The sequence below is a fragment of the Erinaceus europaeus genome, chromosome 7 (genome assembly GCF_950295315.1).
Source record: "Erinaceus europaeus chromosome 7, mEriEur2.1, whole genome shotgun sequence".
In the NCBI taxonomy this organism is placed as follows: Eukaryota; Metazoa; Chordata; class Mammalia; order Eulipotyphla; family Erinaceidae; genus Erinaceus; species Erinaceus europaeus.
Window position 1 is genome coordinate 67,355,238 of NC_080168.1, and position 16,607 is coordinate 67,371,844.

At 56.7% G+C, this 16,607-nt stretch overlaps 1 protein-coding gene across 16 annotated transcripts in view; it reads right to left on the bottom strand.

Moving 5' to 3' along the window:
- Positions 1-257: 257 nt before the first annotated feature.
- KIF21A (kinesin family member 21A) overlaps positions 258-16,607 on the bottom strand; it is a 73,277-nt gene continuing 56,927 nt past the window's right edge. For 5 of the 16 annotated variants that reach the window (XM_060194657.1, XM_060194655.1, XM_060194654.1 and 2 more), the window contains 12 exons: positions 16,431-16,597; positions 12,598-12,705; positions 11,269-11,400; positions 9,359-9,397; positions 8,917-8,928; positions 7,014-7,153; positions 6,062-6,242; positions 5,693-5,857; positions 4,151-4,268; positions 2,998-3,168; positions 2,393-2,592; positions 258-1,407 (listed from right to left, as the gene is read on the bottom strand). In XM_060194657.1, coding sequence (XP_060050640.1) covers positions 1,314-1,407; positions 2,393-2,592; positions 2,998-3,168; positions 4,151-4,268; positions 5,693-5,857; positions 6,062-6,242; positions 7,014-7,153; positions 8,917-8,928; positions 9,359-9,397; positions 11,269-11,400; positions 12,598-12,705; positions 16,431-16,597 — 1,527 coding nt within the window. In that variant the 3' untranslated portion in view covers positions 258-1,313. The remainder of the gene's footprint in view (positions 1,408-2,392; positions 2,593-2,997; positions 3,169-4,150; positions 4,269-5,692; positions 5,858-6,061; positions 6,243-7,013; positions 7,154-8,916; positions 8,929-9,358; positions 9,398-11,268; positions 11,401-12,597; positions 12,706-16,430; positions 16,598-16,607) is intronic. The other 11 variants (XM_060194660.1, XM_060194659.1, XM_060194653.1 and 8 more) reach the window with 5 other exon arrangements.

The window sequence follows — 16,607 nt, forward strand, 5'->3', positions numbered from 1 at the left end:
TGGCTTGCTGCTATGGGAGCTGTGGGGGGCTGTGTTCAAACCCCTAAATGATACTTTGGTTTACTTTCTTGGAGTCTCTTTAGTTGTGTGGTTCACCAAGACGGGGCCTTGGCTTGGTCTTTTCAGGAACCATTCACACCTGGGGAGCACAAAGAGAAAGGCTCTCTGGTAAAAGCTGATGAGAAAACAATGTTTGATGTCACAGAGCTTTCAAATGTGGGTCATTCTCACCCCAGAAAAAAAATGACAACAAAATAAAAATGATCAGGTTTTATTGACAGGTTTATTGAAGCCCTAGCTAAGCTATCATTTACAGATATTCCAGGTATGGGGGCAGGGGGTAGGGGGATCACAAGACAGTACTTTCAAGTGTTACACCATCGACACATGCTCAAACTTGCAGAATTTACAAATGAATATTCTGCGTGGACAGATAAATTATACATCCTCTGGCAAGATCCATTCTACAGCAGTTAGGAATTCATACAGCAATCGTGTAGGACCTGGTTTCTTTACAGGTTACTACTTATTTACAAGAACGTTCCCCACTACAGACGGCAAGAGGCGTCTTCAGAGCTATGGGGGCTGGCCAACGGAAAGTCTTTAAAATATATGTAGCAGCATATAAAAAATTAGAGAAAAGAGGGAGGAGATTCCACTATTAAATTTTTTAAAAAGGAAGAAATTAAAAGGTAATCATAGAATCAATTCCATAGGAAAATAGATCAAAATATACTTTTGCTCACACCCCAGGCCCCACCATGCCTCCTCCACCAGGTGTGCGGGGGGGGGGGGGGGGCGGGGGGGCGGCGGCGGGGGAACTGGCCACACAAGCTGCAGTATTCTAGCCATTCTAGTTCTGTGCATGGGAGGGGGAGTATGTGCAGCCTGGAAAGCTTTGGTCAAATGAGTAAACGTGGATGGACATCAAGCAGCCCACTAGGCAGCATCTGCAGTTGGGGAGGCTGCCCTACTCATAATCTTTACCAGACATATACAATCCCCACGGTACAGGGTGGGGGTGCTGTGACACTGGGGGCTAGGCACCCGGGGAGGGCACAGAGGACACAGAGCTGGCACACGCCAGGTGGGGGCGTGGGTAGGGCAGCATGAGCAACACTGAGGCCACAGAGGCACAGGATGACAGTGACCTGGGGTTCAGAGGGAGGTGGAAAGGGGGAAGAGGAGCCCAGGGCCAGCCAGATGCAGGACGGGCCACCGGGGGGGGGGGGGCTTGTTCCCAATAAATACAGGGACAGGTCTCTGTGAAGGGAGGGGTCACAAGATGCAGCAGGCAGGCGGGCATGGCCTCCTCAGCTAGTTCCAGCTGCCTCTTCCCCATCACCAGGGTCGCCAGCCAGCCCTTCCTGTGAGCTGCGGGCCTTCCAGATCCTCACTGTGCGGTCACTGCAAGGCAACAGGCCACAGGATGAAGTGGGAGAGGCCCCAGGGATCACTGCATAGACAGCAGGCCACATGAGAGCCTGGGATGGATCAGGGGACTGACTCCTCCCCAGGACTCCTCCTGTAGCCATCTGTGTGGGGCCTCTGACAGGTGTGGACGGTCCCTGTGCTCCAGGGGAGTCCAACAGGTGTCAGGGGCCTGGCCTGAGCTCTTAGGAGAGAGCAGACATCGGAGAGTAGGCATCCGCCCAGGCCTGGCTTGAAGCCTGCACACACACTCAGGAAAACAAGGATATGGGGGGTGGGGAGATGGGCAGAGACAAGGCACCAGATGTGCAGGTCTGAGGCCCAGGGGGCCCAGTTTCAGTTCCCTGCCTGGCATGAGCTACAGCTGAGCTGCAGAGCTCTTTCCTTCCTGTCCCTCTATAAAAAGAGCCCCCTCCAGAGAGGGCTCCATGCAATGGCCAGGGTGGCAGGGGTGTCCTGGCAGAGGTGCCGTGGGCATGCTTAGGACTGGGGGTGAGCTGGTGGGCAGAGCACCCTAGACAGAGGGCATGGTGGTCTGACTCACCCACCTGGCTCTGCTCCCAGGGTGCATGAAAGGTAAGGGGGGAGAGAAACCCTAGCACCATGACTCTTGGCTTTGGTGTGAGTGGGTCAACCCATGCCCTTATAACAAGTGCTAACTGGCCTCTCTGCTATTTCAGTCTTTTGTCTCTTTGAGAGACAGAGAAGAGAGATGCCACAGTACAGGGGGTGGAAGCAGGACTTGAACCCAAGGCCCTGGCATGGTTGGGTGTGTGCTCTACCCACTGAGCTTCCTCCCTGCCCTGGCAAGTGGTAAACTAATCCCCCAGCCTATCCTGGGGGCTTGTCCTGGTGAAGCAGAGGTTGCCAGAGGATGCCACCAGCCCCTGGTGGGAGGGGGCCTAAGGGGTGCTGTGGTGGGTGGTGGGCATGGACACCCATCCCTGGCCCCAGCACTTACTCAGCGGCAGTGAACACGTGGGTGGTGTTGCGGCAGATGGCATTGATGGGGCTATCGTGGGCACGGACCTCCCCCAGCAGGGAGCAGGTGTCGGCGTCCCAGAGCTTCAGCAGGCCCCCGCGGCAGCCGCTGAGCAGGGCTGGGGGGCTGGGTAGCACTGCCAGGGCGCACACCCAGTCCTTGTGGGCGTTCGGGACTTGCTGGACCAGAGACGGGAGACGGGAGACAGGATGGCCACCTGTCAGGGCCTGGTGCAGAGAGCCAGCCACCCGGCCTCGGCCAGCAGTGCCCTCCCTCCCTTCCTCCCTCTCTTCTTTCCTCCCTCCCTCCTTCTCTCAGACTTGAGGGCTGGTACCCAGGAAGCCTCTCTGTCATTGTGGCGGGGAGAACCCAGTACCACCCCATTCCAGCCTTCAGTCCAGCTTTCAGCCTCTCTGGCTCCCAGCCTCCAGCCTCCCCAGTCCCCCATCCTCAGCCCCAGCCTCCCTAGTCCCCCATCCCCCATCCTTAGCCCCAGCCTCCAGCCTCCCCAGTCCCCTGTCCCCCATCCTTAGCTCCAGCCTCCAGCCTCCCTGTCCCTCCCCCCAGCCTCCTTAGCCCTGCACCTGAAGCAGGTCTTTCTGCGCCAGGTCCCACTTCTTTATCCCATTGTCCCGGGAGCCACTGAAGAGCTGGTCACCCTGGATGGCCAAGGCCTCGATGCCATCATAGTGGGGGGGCTCAAAGTTGTGTGTGGGGCTCACGGCACCCAGAGCCCCCTCAGCCACCTCGAACATCTGGGGAGGGAGCAGAAAGAGGGCCTGAGCTCAGGGCTGCAGCCCCCAGAAAGGGCACTCCAGGGTCACTCCACTGCTCCACTTGCTCTTAGGAGTGCTGGGAGCCCCACTCCACATCCTTCTATACCTGCCTGTATGGAGGGGCACCCTGGGGGCAGAGCCAGTCAGGTGGCTCAGGCACCCAGCACCCTTCAGGGGCAGCTCTCCCTCTTGGGGATTGGGGTGGGGGTCTCGTGCCAAGGGATGCAGTCCAAGGCACCCACAGGCACCCCACAGTGAGGCCTCCTGGTTCCTGCTGTGTCTCCACCCCCCAGCACCCCAAAGGCCCTCAGCCCTGGCCCCACCCCTGCCCCCAGCAGGGACACTTTCCTGAGGTCACAGGACTCAGAGAAGCTTCTGGAAACTCCCACAGGCAGTCTGCTGGCTCCTGGGGCTCAGGTGAAGGGGCTGCTCCCCAGTGAGGGGCCAGCCCGGCTCTGTCTGCCACCTCCTTACCTCAGGGTCCTGCTGAACCCTGGGATGGGGGCCCCACATACATCCTGCCTCCACTCACTCCTCTCAGCCAAGCCCCTCAGAGTCCTGCCTTCTCTCCTCTCCCCTCCCCTCCCCTCCCCTCCCCTCTCCTCTCCTCTCCTCTCTTTTCCCCTTCCCTCCCCTCCCCTCTCCTTTCCATTCCCAGCCCTGTCTCTCTCCCTCTCTGCCCCCAGCCCTGTCTCTCTCTCCCTATCTGCCCCCAGCCCTGTCTCTACCTCTGCCCCCAGCCCTGTCTCTCTCTTCCTCTCTGCCCCCAGCCCTGTCTCCATCTGTGTCCCCATCCCTGTCTCTCTCCACCAGCTGGGTGCTCCATCACCTCTCTCACTGCTGCCCAGGAGGCCTTGGTGTTCAGATACTGAAACAGCTGGCCTGCCAGCTTCCCGGGAGGGAGGGGCCCCTGGGTGAGAGGGAAGCAGGGCCCAGAGGAGCCTCGGGTCAGCGTACGCACCTTAACGTAATGGTCCTTGGAGCCAGTGACGATGAGGTCCTGCCCGCTGGACACCTGGTCCACGGAGAGGCACATCACAGGGCCCAAGTGTCCTGTCAGCTTCCCCGTGGACTGGAACCTGTGCATGGAGAGAGGGATGCCCCCCAGTGAGAGGCCACTCAGCATTGAGGCTGCCCGAGGAGGCTCCCTCCCCTCATGCCCCACGTCTGAGCCTCTGACACAGCGGACTGGAAGCCTGGCCAACTGCCTTGCAATGGCAGGACAAGCACCAGGTCTGACTAGTGCCTTCTCCTTCTTTTGTTTGTTTATTTATTTACTTGCCTCCAGGATCATCGCTGGGGCTCAGTACCTATCCTACGAATCCACTGTTCCTGGAGGCCATTTTTTCCACTTTGTTGTTGTTGTTATTATTGTTGTGGGTTAAGACAGAGAGAAATGGAGAGAGAAAGGGAAGACAGATGGGGAGAGAAAGACACCTGCAGATCTGCTTCACCTCCTATGAAGCGACCCTCCTGCAGGTGGGGAGCAGGGGGCTCAAACTGGGATCCTTATGCTGGTCCTTGCACTTTCTACTATGTGTGATTAACCTGCTGTATTACTGCCCAGCTCCGTTTATCTAGTTTTTATTGACACCAAAAGTATTGCTGGCGCTCAGTGCTGGGACTATAAATCCACCACTCCCAGTGGCCTTTTTTTTTTCTCTCTCTATTTTATTTGATAGGACAGAGAGAACTTGAGAGAGGAGGGGAGACAAAGAGAGAGAGGGTGAGGGAGGAAAAGAGGGAAAGGGAGGGAGAGAGGGAAAGGGAGGGAGAGACAGACATCTGCAACGCTGCCTCAGAGCTCATGTAGCTTCCCTCCTGCAGGTGGGAATCGGAGGCTCGAACCTGGATCCTTGTGCTTAGGAATGTATGCATTCTGCCAGGTGCACCCCTGTCCGGCTCCACCAGCATCCTCTGATCACAGCTAGTTTTCCTGCACTTCACGCCTGACTCCACTGCTCCCTGACAGCTCTGCCATTCTCTTTGCTTTTCTTAATTATTATTATTTTTGTTGTTGCTGCTGTTTTGCTGTCCTCTTTGGTTTAGAAAGAGAAAGGAGAGCAGGTGAGACAGCACAGCTGAGCCCCACAATTCTTGGGTTCCCCTGTGCCATCTGTGGTGTTCCCACACACTGCTGGGTGTAAACCCAGCCCTCTCCCCACCCAATACACACACACAGAAAGTGTGTGCTCCGCCTGCTGAGCCATTTATCCCTGTGCCATTGAAGCGGGGAGAGCCTAGAAATGGCAGAAGACTGACTCCCACTCGACCCAAGCACAGTCATGATGCCACTATATACCCCCCCCATGGTATGTACAGGGTCACGTTACTACAGTCTGCAGAGCCCACACGCACACATGTGTTCAGTACTGCACGTGTGCACATGCCCGCAGCAGGGGTGAGTGTATGGGCTCCAACAGTGCAGGCTGTCTCTCATGTGCTCTGAGAATACCTGGTCATGGCGTGTGGGGCCTTCTGGAAGGTTCCGAGGGCGACCTACCTCTTCAGGTCCCACATCCTGACAGTGTTGCCGGAGGCCGCGTAGAGAAAGGTGCCCGCGGGGTTGAGGGCGATCTGGTTGATCTGGTTCTCTCCTGAGGGCAGGGCTGCTGCCCGGCTGCCACCCACAGAACATGTGTCCCCCAGGCTCACCTGGCCTGAGGACCTGCAGGACACAGCCAACACATGTGTCTTCCAGAACCATTCCCAGAGAATGTGCTCAAGACAAACACTGGTGGAGCCGGGACGGCACACCAGGGGCCAGCGCAGAAAGATGTCCCTTTTTGCCATCCTTGGTGCTCTGGTAGGTATCCCTGTGTCTGTCTGTCCTCCCCGATGGCGATGGGGGTGGGGGTGGGGGCCCACTTACGTGAGTGTGCGGATGCACTTGGCCGAGTCCCGGATGTCCCACACCTTGATGTAGGAGGTGGATGCGCTGAAGACCAGGCTGGTGTCCCCACAGTACTTGATGGACAGCACGTTGCCAGGGTGGCCGCCCAGGGACATGATCTCCTGGCCCGTGACCAGGTTCCACACCTTGCAGGTGCGGTCTGCACACACGGGTCCCGTCAGCTGCTAGCAGGGCACGGCGGATCCACCTCCCCTGCCTGGGTGCTGGGACTCAGTGCTGAGGGATAGGGCCTTCCTGTGCTGCCACCCGCAGGGGACACAGGGCATGGGGACATGGGACAGGCACCTCACAAGAGAGAACTCCCCATGGGGTTAGCCCTTCCATAGGGGACAGACACCCTACAGGGAATAGGCACCCCACAGAGGATAGCCCCCCACAGGGGATACAGTCCATAGAAAATAGACTACCCCAGGAGATGGGCACCCTACAGAAGATAGCCTCTCACAGGGGAGAGGCCCTGAGGGGACAGACACCTCACAGGGAATAGCCCCCATAAGGAACAGATACCCCACAGAGGACAGGGCCTTCTCCACAGAGGATAGTCCCCCACTGGGAACAGACACCCTACAGGGGACAGACTTCCCATAAGGGAAAGACACTCTACAAGGGCCAGGGGCCCCATCACAGAGGATAGCTCCCCCACAGGGGTCAGGGCCACAGGGAACAGGCATCACACAGGGGGAGGGCCACCCCACAGGGGACAGGTCCATGGGTGACAGGACCTCATAAGTGACAGAAACCCCACGGATGAAAATACCTCCCACAGGGGACATTTCCCCACAGATGATGACCACCCAGGGCCCAGGCCACTTGGCAGGGTCAGGGTTGAGGAAACTAACCCCCATCCCTGCAGGGACAGAGGCCCACACCTGTGCTAGGTGGCCTGCCCCAGGTGATGGGGGACACTCACCTTTGGAGCCAGTGAAAAGCAAGTCATCTGTGGCATCCACACAGAGCACAGCCTTGGTGTGGCCCTGGGCCAGGTGGATGCATTGCAGGGCCGAGGGGCGCACGCCCCCCCGTGTGGCGGGAAATGGATGGATGACGCCCCTGGAGGGGACAGTGTGCATCAGGAGCCAGGCCGACACAATGCCTGCTGCCTGGCCCTGAACAGAGGAATGGAGGGACAGAGGGTGAAGGGACAGTGAGGAGGGGCAGTCAGATGACCGGGCCACTCTCACTGGGTCCCTGAGTGTGTGAAGATGTTAACTTTACAACTGGAGGTGCAGGGGGTGAGGGACAGTACTGTCACACAGGATGCTGTAGTGGACACAGCAATACTGGCACTGGGCAAAGACGGGGTGACAGGTACAGAGACCCCTGCAGAGGGTTCCTGGACAGGGGTGGCAGAGACTCTGAGCTGGTATCAGAGGTGAGAGAAAAAGATGAGGAGGCACCCTCTGACACAGAATGTTCTGGAGTTGCGGCTTGGCTATAAGCCTGGAGACATGGTGGCCCGAACACAGAGGGGAGCCAGAGGAAACGACTGGGCAGGGTGTGGGGACTCGAGCCAGTCATATGGGAGAGCAGACTCAGCCTGCACCCCCCCACTCCCATCCCACCCGTGTCCAGTTTCCTTAGAGCAGAGCACAGAGATGGAGTGCAAAGGGAGACAAGGGCCTAGGGGTGCCTGTGCTGGAGCTCAGAGGGAAGACTGCATAGCAGCTGCTGGAGCTCTGGGGACCACGAATTCCAGGCCCCACAGACAGGGAAAGAGGTGGGTGGGGATCCCAGAGATGTCTTTCTGTGAGGTCTCGGGGTCTCTGAGGATCTACAGGCCTGGGAACACTGGGGTGGGGGGCAGAGTCAGGGAGGGGACTCCGGCATCCTGAGACCAAGGGAAGAAGCTCTCTAGCAGCCTGAGGCCCATGGATGAGACTCCAGCATCCCCAGCCCAGGGAAGGGACCCCAGCATCCTGAGACCAAGGGAGGGGACCCCAGTATCCAGAGATCCAGGAGGGGGCCTCTAGCATCCTGAGACTCTAGCATCCTGAGGTGGTTTCAGCATCTAGACATAACTACTCTGGTGGGAGGTGTCCTCCTGGGAAGTGAGGGCTCTGGGTCTGACCAGTTCTCACAGCCTAAAGACGTGGCCAGAGCTCGCCTGCACCTGGCACAGACCCAGGTGTCCTGAGCCTCAGGAGCCAGCTTTGTGAGCTCCCCATTCCTGCTCACCCTAAGTGGATCCAGGAAGTGGGAACAGGCATTGGGAGCTGACCAGGAAAGTCCCTTGTAGCCAGCAGCCAGGAGCTTCCAGGCAAGACAGACAGCCACTTGTCCCCAAGGTGCACCATCAGGTAAGCCCTCATAACCAGACCAGGGCTGGTCTGTGGGTCCCCTAAGATAGGCCCTGCAGCACCCCCCATGTGTGCCCTCCAAACTCCCTCCCTGAGGGAATCTCAGCCCCATGGTGGCACAGCCTCTCTCCAGGGCCATCCTCTGGGTCCGTCTACCTGAGCTGACACACTACCCCTTCAGAGGAGCCTCGACACCCAAGATGGCATGCCAGGAAGGAGACGTGGGGGTGCCCCCAAAGTCCAGGGCATTCAGAGAAGTGTTCACAGGGGACCCCTAGCACAGGCACCAAGGCCATGACAGCAGCTGCAGACACGGCAGCTCCTTACACGCCCCATGCTCCACAGGGCTCAGTCGGGCATGCGGACTGTGCCCCATGACCATGGAGCTGCATTCCTGTGGCGGCAGCTCTGTGACCCCCGTGCAGTAAGTGGCAGCAGGAGGCTGACTGGCAGCTGCGGGCTGGCCCAGCACACCTGAGCAGCTCTGAGGAGCAGGGCAGTGGTCCCCCCACCTACCTTCTGGGGGATCTGCAGCCGGTCCCAGAAATGGCCAGACACAGGGGGGAGAGCAGAGAGGAGAGAAGGTGAGGCAGGGTGGGGGGAGAACAGAGGGCCGGCTGGCCGGGGCACTCTGAGATGCAGTTTTCCTAGTGTGCCTTGCTCTTCACATCAGCCCTCATGGAGCAAGCAGGAGGAAAGGCCTTGCAGCCTGGAGGCCTCACGCCCCACAGGAGGCTCTGGGAATAGCTGCCCTGAGCAGCAGAGCCTGGGAACTGGCCCATGGAGACTCTTGCAAAGGAGCTGCCATCACAGGGGGCGAGCGTCAGCCTCTAAGCCCTAGTGGACACAACGGCCTGCTGCTCCTACTCAAGCTGCAGTGCAGAGGCAGCCTGGACAAGCATGCAGGTGAGCATGGATGGCATGCAGGGGGGGAGGCCGCCGGGCAGGGGGCAGGTACCTGTGAGCCTCCGACAGCGAGGAGTCACTGTCGTCAGACCTACAGGGGAGAGGCAGGCGGTGAGAGGCCTGGGCTGCGGCTGAGACCATCACTGACTGGGCTACTCTGCCCACAAGCCTGGCCCTGCCAGAGCCCCGGGCAGCTGACTGTGACCCCTGTCCACCCACCTAGTCTCCCCAGAAGCCCGGGCAGCTGAGTATGACCCCTGCCCACTCACCTGGTCCACACTTCCCACCCAGAGCCCTGGGAGCTGAGTATGGCCCTGCCTACCCACCTGGTCCCCCAAAAAGACCAGGGTGTTTAGGATGACCCCTGCCCACAAGCCTGTGCCCCCCTCCCCCCAGAGCCCTGGGCATATGAGTGTGGCCCTATCAACCCACCTGGTCCCCCCAGAGCCCTAGGTAGCTGAGTATGACCCCTGCCTTCTCACCTGTACCCACTCAGAGGCTGGTAAGCTGAGTGTGACCCCTGCCCACCAGCCTGGTCCCCCCTACCCAGAGCCCTGGGCATCTGAGTGTGACCCCTGCCCACCCTGCCTAGTCCCCCAGTGCCCTGGATAGCTGAGTTGGCCCCTGCCCACCTATCTGCTCTCACTCAGAGTCCTGTGAGATGAATGTGACCCCTGCCCACCTGCCTGTCCACCCCCAACCCTGGGCAACTGAGTGTGGCCCTGCCCAGCAGCCTGATCCCCTCAAAGCCTTGGGAGATGTGGCCCTGCCTACCTGGCCTTGGGGGTAGGGTTCCTGCATCCTATCACAGAGGCTGTCTTCCTCAGGGCTACATACACAGGTGGGGGGGCCAGAGGCTGAACACCTCAGCTCGACCTTCTCCAGACCTGAGAAGGCCCAACTTGGTTACCTGGATCTCTAGGGCCTTGACACCACACATGTTCACACACAGGACAGCACACGGATGGGAATGTGGGGCCTCCACTACCCCTGTCTCAAGGGCAATGGGCTTGCTTGAGCTCCCATGCCTTCAGAGAGGGCCAGAGGCTTCTGGGAGGAGCCAGACAGGTCAGAGCAGGCGTGTTATCCTGCTGAGAAGCCCCTGTCAAGCCTGATTAGGGGTCAGAGGGGCAGCAGGTGCCTGTAGCCCTTCACAGCCAAGTGAGTTGAGGGCAACAGCTCACAAAGGAGTTCAGGATGGGATGGTGGGGCTCTGAGCAGATGGTCATGGTTCTCAAACTTTATGGAGAGGGGTGCCGCCAGGCTGTCTGAGGTCAGGGGCACACCTCCCACGGCCAGAGCCAAGGGCTCTACAGTGACAGGCCAGAGTTTCCTGGCTATCCTCCGCTCTACAGACAGAACTTGGGTGGGAAAGGCCCCCTCAGGGACACCTGCTGAAGATGAGGATGCCTGCTGAAGATGAGGATGCCTGCTGAAGATGAGGATGGCCATCAGCTGAAGGACTATGTGAAGTGGGAGTGAGGTGCTGCACCCCAAGCTGGGCAGGTGGCAAAGACCTCAGGACACTCATCTCCTCCTGGCACCCGGTACCCCACACACCTCCCTCCATAGGAGACGGAGAGGAAGAGACCAGACAGCATGTGGGGCCTGGGGCCATGCTGTCAATGGGAACACAGACAAGGTCTGCACCAACCCAGGACTGTGTTCCCTCAAGTGGGGGATGGCTGCTGTCACCTCTAGTACCCACCCCAACCTCCCTCCAAGGACATGTGTGTTGGGGGTCAGAGGACTCTGGGACACACACAGATTCCCCCCTCCCCCCCATGCTCCAAAGAGCTTGTGGAGGAACAGGGAGTGGGCTCAGCAGGAAGGCAGGTTCCTACCACTGCCTGGCTCCTGCCTCACTGGACAACCCAGTGAAGGGACACAGAAAGGCAGCCAGGCCCACAATGTGTGTGTGTTGGGGGGGCCGGTGCTCCATCCTGGTGAGAGGAGACTTACTTATCCTGCTGTAGGGAGGTGCTTCCCTGGGATATGGTGAGGCGGTTAAACACATTCAACTCATTTCGGGGCCGGCATGGCGGGGAGGGAGGAGGCGACAGACTGGCCTCTGAGGTCCCCGAGTCTGAGCTGCTAGAAAGAAGAGCAGTCTGTAAGTGGCTAGGGGGACAGGGGACACATTAAGACACAGGCTCTGCCATGGCTCTGTAGTCCCTTCCTCTTAAATATCTGTTTCCTGATACCAGTCTCCCTGTAAGTGATTGTGATGCCTGGACGTTTACAGTGAGGGGGAGTGGGAGGGAGGCTTCCATGTCTCACTCAGCCTGGGGCTGGGCCAGTGTGGGGCATGCCTGGTGGGGGGGCTGTCATGGCCACAGAGCATAGACAGAAGCCTCTCCCCTAAGACTTGGCCTCAAGCTGCACAGAAAGCTCAGCAAGTAGGTCACTTGCTTTGTTTCGCATGAGACTCTGTCCCTAGGACCACAGGGGAGGCACTAGGGTACTAGGGGAGGCTCCTGTGCTGATATGTCTCTCCCTACCCCTGTCTCTCTCTCTCTGAGTGAGAAAGTGGCCCAGAGTGGCAGATGGCACATGTGGGAGGCCCTGTCACCATACAAAGGAAGGAAGGAAGGAAGGAAGGAAGGAAGGAAGGAAGGAAGGAAGGAAGGGAGGGAGGAAAAACTCAGCTCCTGACACTGAGAGATGGCTGGCAGGACACTGTCTCTCCCAAGTATGTTCCAGCCTCTGACACAGGAGATGGGGGGACAAGACCCCGTGTCTTATGGGGAACTGTGGGCCAAGCCCCTTGTGTCTGTGGGAGTGACTCTCCCCTGACATGAAGGGCTCCTGAGGGAATGCAGCCAGGCATCAGAGAGGCCAGTCCTGCAGCCGAGAGAACTGAGGGGCCAGACCAGTGAGGAGGAACCCCCACAGCCTGCAGAGAGGGGCCTACCAGCCCATCCCCTCACCATCCAGGGTCAGCCTGCCACTCTGGGCCACTTTCTCACTCAGAGAGAGACAGGTAGGGAGAGACATCACAGCACAGGAGCCTCCTCCAGTGCCCTAGTGCCTCCCCTGTGGAGCCCAGGCCTCATGTGAGGCAAAGCAAGTGACCTACCTGCTGAGCTTTCTGTGCAGCCTGAGGCCAAGTCTTAGGGGAGAGGCTTCCGCCTGTGCTCTGTGGTTGTACAGCCCCCCACCGGGCATCCCCCCAAACCACTGCATGCGTGTGTGACCGCCAAGCCCCCAGGACAGCTTCCCTCAACCCAGCCCCAGCCAGAGCCGTCCACGTGGGAGTGGGGGGGGCAGCCCGGTGGTCAGCACACTCACTGCTTCTGCTCCTTGGCCTTGGCCCGCTCCACCTTCTCCAATGCCTTTCTTCTGCTTGTTGGGGAAGGTTCCGGAGCTCGCCTTTCTGACAGAGAAGGCTGCCTGGAGCTGAAAGGAGAAAGAGATTCAGTGCTCAGCTCGTTTCAGATAGAGAAGGTAGCTTGCTGGTGGGTGCTCAGCCTCAGATCTCAGGAAGACAGTGACTGGAATGCCAGGAGAAAGCTGACTGGGAAACACAGCCTAACGGCAGGACCAGAGAGCCAGACACGGGCCTTTCTGTAGGTGGGCGTTGCCCATGTGGTTTTTGGTCAGCAGCCTCACCAGAGACAGGCAGATTCACTCTTTAAGTCTTAGCATGCAGCTACAAAAGACATTTTATTTTATTCTTATACCTGTTAAGATAGCAAGGAACTGAGAAAGGGAGATAGAGGAAAGACACCAGCAGACCTGTTTTCCTGCTCATGAAGCATCTCTCCTGTAGGTGGGGAGAGAAAGCTTAAACCCCGGTCCTTGGGCATGGTACCATGGACACTCAACCAGGTGCACCACCACCTGGTCCCTGAATATTTTAAATATAAGTGCTTGATCAGAGTTGTTTTTTGCTTAAATAATACCTTTACATTTTTTCATAAACAAAGATACTCATTCAAAAAAAATCTGAGGTGCCAGGCAGTGGCACACCTGGTTAAACCGCACACATTATAGTGTGCAAGGACTGGGGTTCAAGCCCCTGGTCCCCACCTGCAGGGGGAAAGCTTCATGAGTGATGAAGCAGGGCTGCAAGTGTCTCTCTGTCTCTTTCCTCTTTATCTCCCCCTCCCCTCTCAATCTCTCTGTCTCTATTCAATAATAAATAAATAAAATTTAAGAAAAAAGAAAGGAAAAAAATCTGAATAAGAGAAATATAATTTAGTTAATATTTGGTCACGAGACTACAGATAAGCAAAAAACAAAACAAAAAAACCCTACTAGTATTCTTACCAGTAGCTACAAAAATCTTAGTAGCAAACTAATGTTGACTTGTTATAAATCTTAAACATTAACTAGTGACTATGTGATTAGAATTTTAAAGCTGTAATTTCTGGGGCTGGGGCATGGCGCACCTGGTGGAGCACACGTTATCATGCTCAAAGACTCAGGTTCAAGGCCCTGTCCCCACCTGTGGGGGAAGCTTCTAGTGGGAAAGCACTTCAACCGGCATCTCTCCCTCTCCTCTCCCAGTTTCTTTTCTTTTCTTTCTTTCTTTTTTTAACTATTTATTTATTCCCCTTTGTTGCCCTTGTTGTTTTATTGTTGTAGTTATTGTTGTTGTTATTGATATCATTATTGTTGGACAGGACAGAGAGAAATGGAGAGAGGAGGGGAAGACAGAGAGTGGGAGAAAAAGATAGACACCTGCAGACCTGCTTCACCGCCTGTGAAGCAACTCCCCTGCAGGTGGGGAGCTAGCGGCTTGAACTGGGATCCTTACGTTGGTCCTTAAGCTTTGCGCCACCTGCACTTAAGCCCAGCTCCTCTTTCAGTTTCTCTCTGCATATGAAGAATGAATAAGTATATTTTAAAAAAGAAAGACTATAAATTCTGTGTATGGCACTAATAAAGTTTTAATGGGAGAAAAGAAATATGCTAAAATATTATTTTAATAATAATATCAATTATTTTGATAATAATAGCAACAATCCAAGAAAAATGCACTAAAGAATAAGAAGTCCCAATACGGGCATGCAAAATTCCTTTTTTTTTTTTTCTGCCTCCAGGGTTATCGCTGGGGCTCGGTGCCTGCACTACGAATCCACTGCTCCTGGAGGCCATTTTTCCCATTTTTGTTGCCCTTCTTATTGTTATTGTTGTTGGATAGGACAGAGAGAAATCAAAAGAAGAGGAGGGGAGAGAGGGGAAGAGAAAGATAGACACCTTCAGACCTGCTTCACTGCTTGTGAAGCAACTCCCCTGCAGGTGGGGAGCCGGAGGCTCAAACTGGGATCTTTATGTAGGTTCTTGCACTTTGTGCCATGTGCACTTAACCTGCTGTGCTACTGCCCAGCCCCCAAAGATCCCTCTTTAAAAGGGAAAACTCACAGCCTGGGAGATAGCCCAGCTGACAGAGCACAGAGACTTGCATGCCTAGGGGCTCTGGTTCCTGGCATCATATGTACTGGGGTGGTTTCAGTAATAGAATAAGTATCTTTTAAAAAGTGAAGACTAGATGTGATTCAGAGTGGCATGTCTGGGTTTGTTGACTACGGAGGATCACAGGGTCACAGCTAAGGGCAGAGCTCACGGGCAGAGCTCACAGGCAGTGCTCAGTGCAGGGCTAGGGCTGGGCTCAGGGCAGGGCTCAGTGCAAGGCTTAGGTCAGGGCTCATGGGTAGGGTCTGAGGCAGGGCTCAGTGCTGGGTTCACTGCAGGGTGACCAGCATCTGGTTTGGCATGACACTGGCAGGCAGATAGGTCATACGGAGGAGAGAGATGCACCCAGGTGTGAAAGAGGAGGAGTTACCTGTGTCTCATTCCATACTCAGATGAGAGGCTCCAGGTCTCCTCCTCTGAGCCCTGTGGTCTCCATGACCCCCTACCTGCCCCCGCCAGTTCCCTATGCCCCTCACATGCATTCAAGGAATGTCTCTGCATGCAGACCCACAAGCACACTTCAACCTGGAGGTATGAACTCTCAGACACACAGCTGCACACAGACACACATACACACAACACACAGGAGTCAACATATAAGCATGAACACTTGGGCATGTACACATACACACATTGTCCTGTGCAGGGAAATCTCTCTGCCCTCAGCATGACAATGAGCTAGGGAATAGGAGGTTGTGCATAGGTCACAGGTGGCTCACACACTGGGGCGAGAGACTCACGCCGCCACCTGCACACACCTGGCACCTCTCTTGGCAGCAGCTCACTTGGGCAGTGTGCTGTTCTGCTCTGTGTGAGGCCCGGGCTGGAGCCTCAGAGAAGGAAGCTTCAGTGCTGTGGCCTCTTTTCCTCTTTTCCTCTTTGTCTCGAATTTTTTTAAGCACAATAATAAAAGAACACTTCTCAGGGAGTCAGGTGGTAGCGCAGAGGGTTAAGTGCAAGTGGCACAAAGTGCAAGGACCGGCAATAAGGATACTGGTTCGAGCCGTTGGCTCTCCACCTGTAGGGGAGGCGCTTCACAAGCGGTGAAGCAGGTCTGCAGGTGTCTATCTTTCTCCCCCTCTGTCTTCCCCTCCTCTCCATTTCTCTCTGTCCTATCCAACAACAACAACATCAATAACAACAATAATAACTACAACAATGAAACAAGGGCAACAAAAGGGAATAAATAAATAAATATTAAAAAAATAGAACACTTCTCCAAAGGACCACAAGGCTGTGCTGCCTGCCCAGCTCAGACACAGAGCCAGTGTAGGGCTGAAGGCTCTGACTTGGAGGGCAGCTCAGGGACTTTGCAGGAGGCTTAGCAGAGACATAACCCTCGCTCAGCATGGGGCCCTGGGCTGGACAGGGTGGCAACATGGGCAGTGTGTGGGGGGGATGTGTGTGTGTTGTGGGGGGAGTTTGGGGACAGTGGGATGGCACTGTGATGTCCGCAAGCCCCCCTCAGGACACAGACTAGAACAACAGGTCAGGGAGGCCAAGCAGGTGTCAGGCCTGTGCTGAGAAGTGAACTGGCTTCTGCAGACCTCACAGCCCTGGGGCCTCGCCTTCATTGGCTCTCAGGCCTCACCGTGGACACAGAGAATCGTGTGTGCAGGGGGGAGGCCAGCGGGAGGGGAAGGGCAGCTCTGGCCACATGCAGGGCCGGGCATGGCAGGCGGTGGTGTTAGTGCTGGACTTACAAGCTGCCCAGCCCAGTGGTGCGGCCAGCGGGTGTCTCAGGCTCCCCTGAAGGGGCTGGTGGCTCCTGTCCGTGGGGGCCAGATGTTGGGGCATCCCCAGTGGGGGGTTCAGCGGACTCGCTGTCAGCATAGAGCAGCTCCATCTGAGTGGTGGTCCTCCTCCGTGCCTGCAGGGGG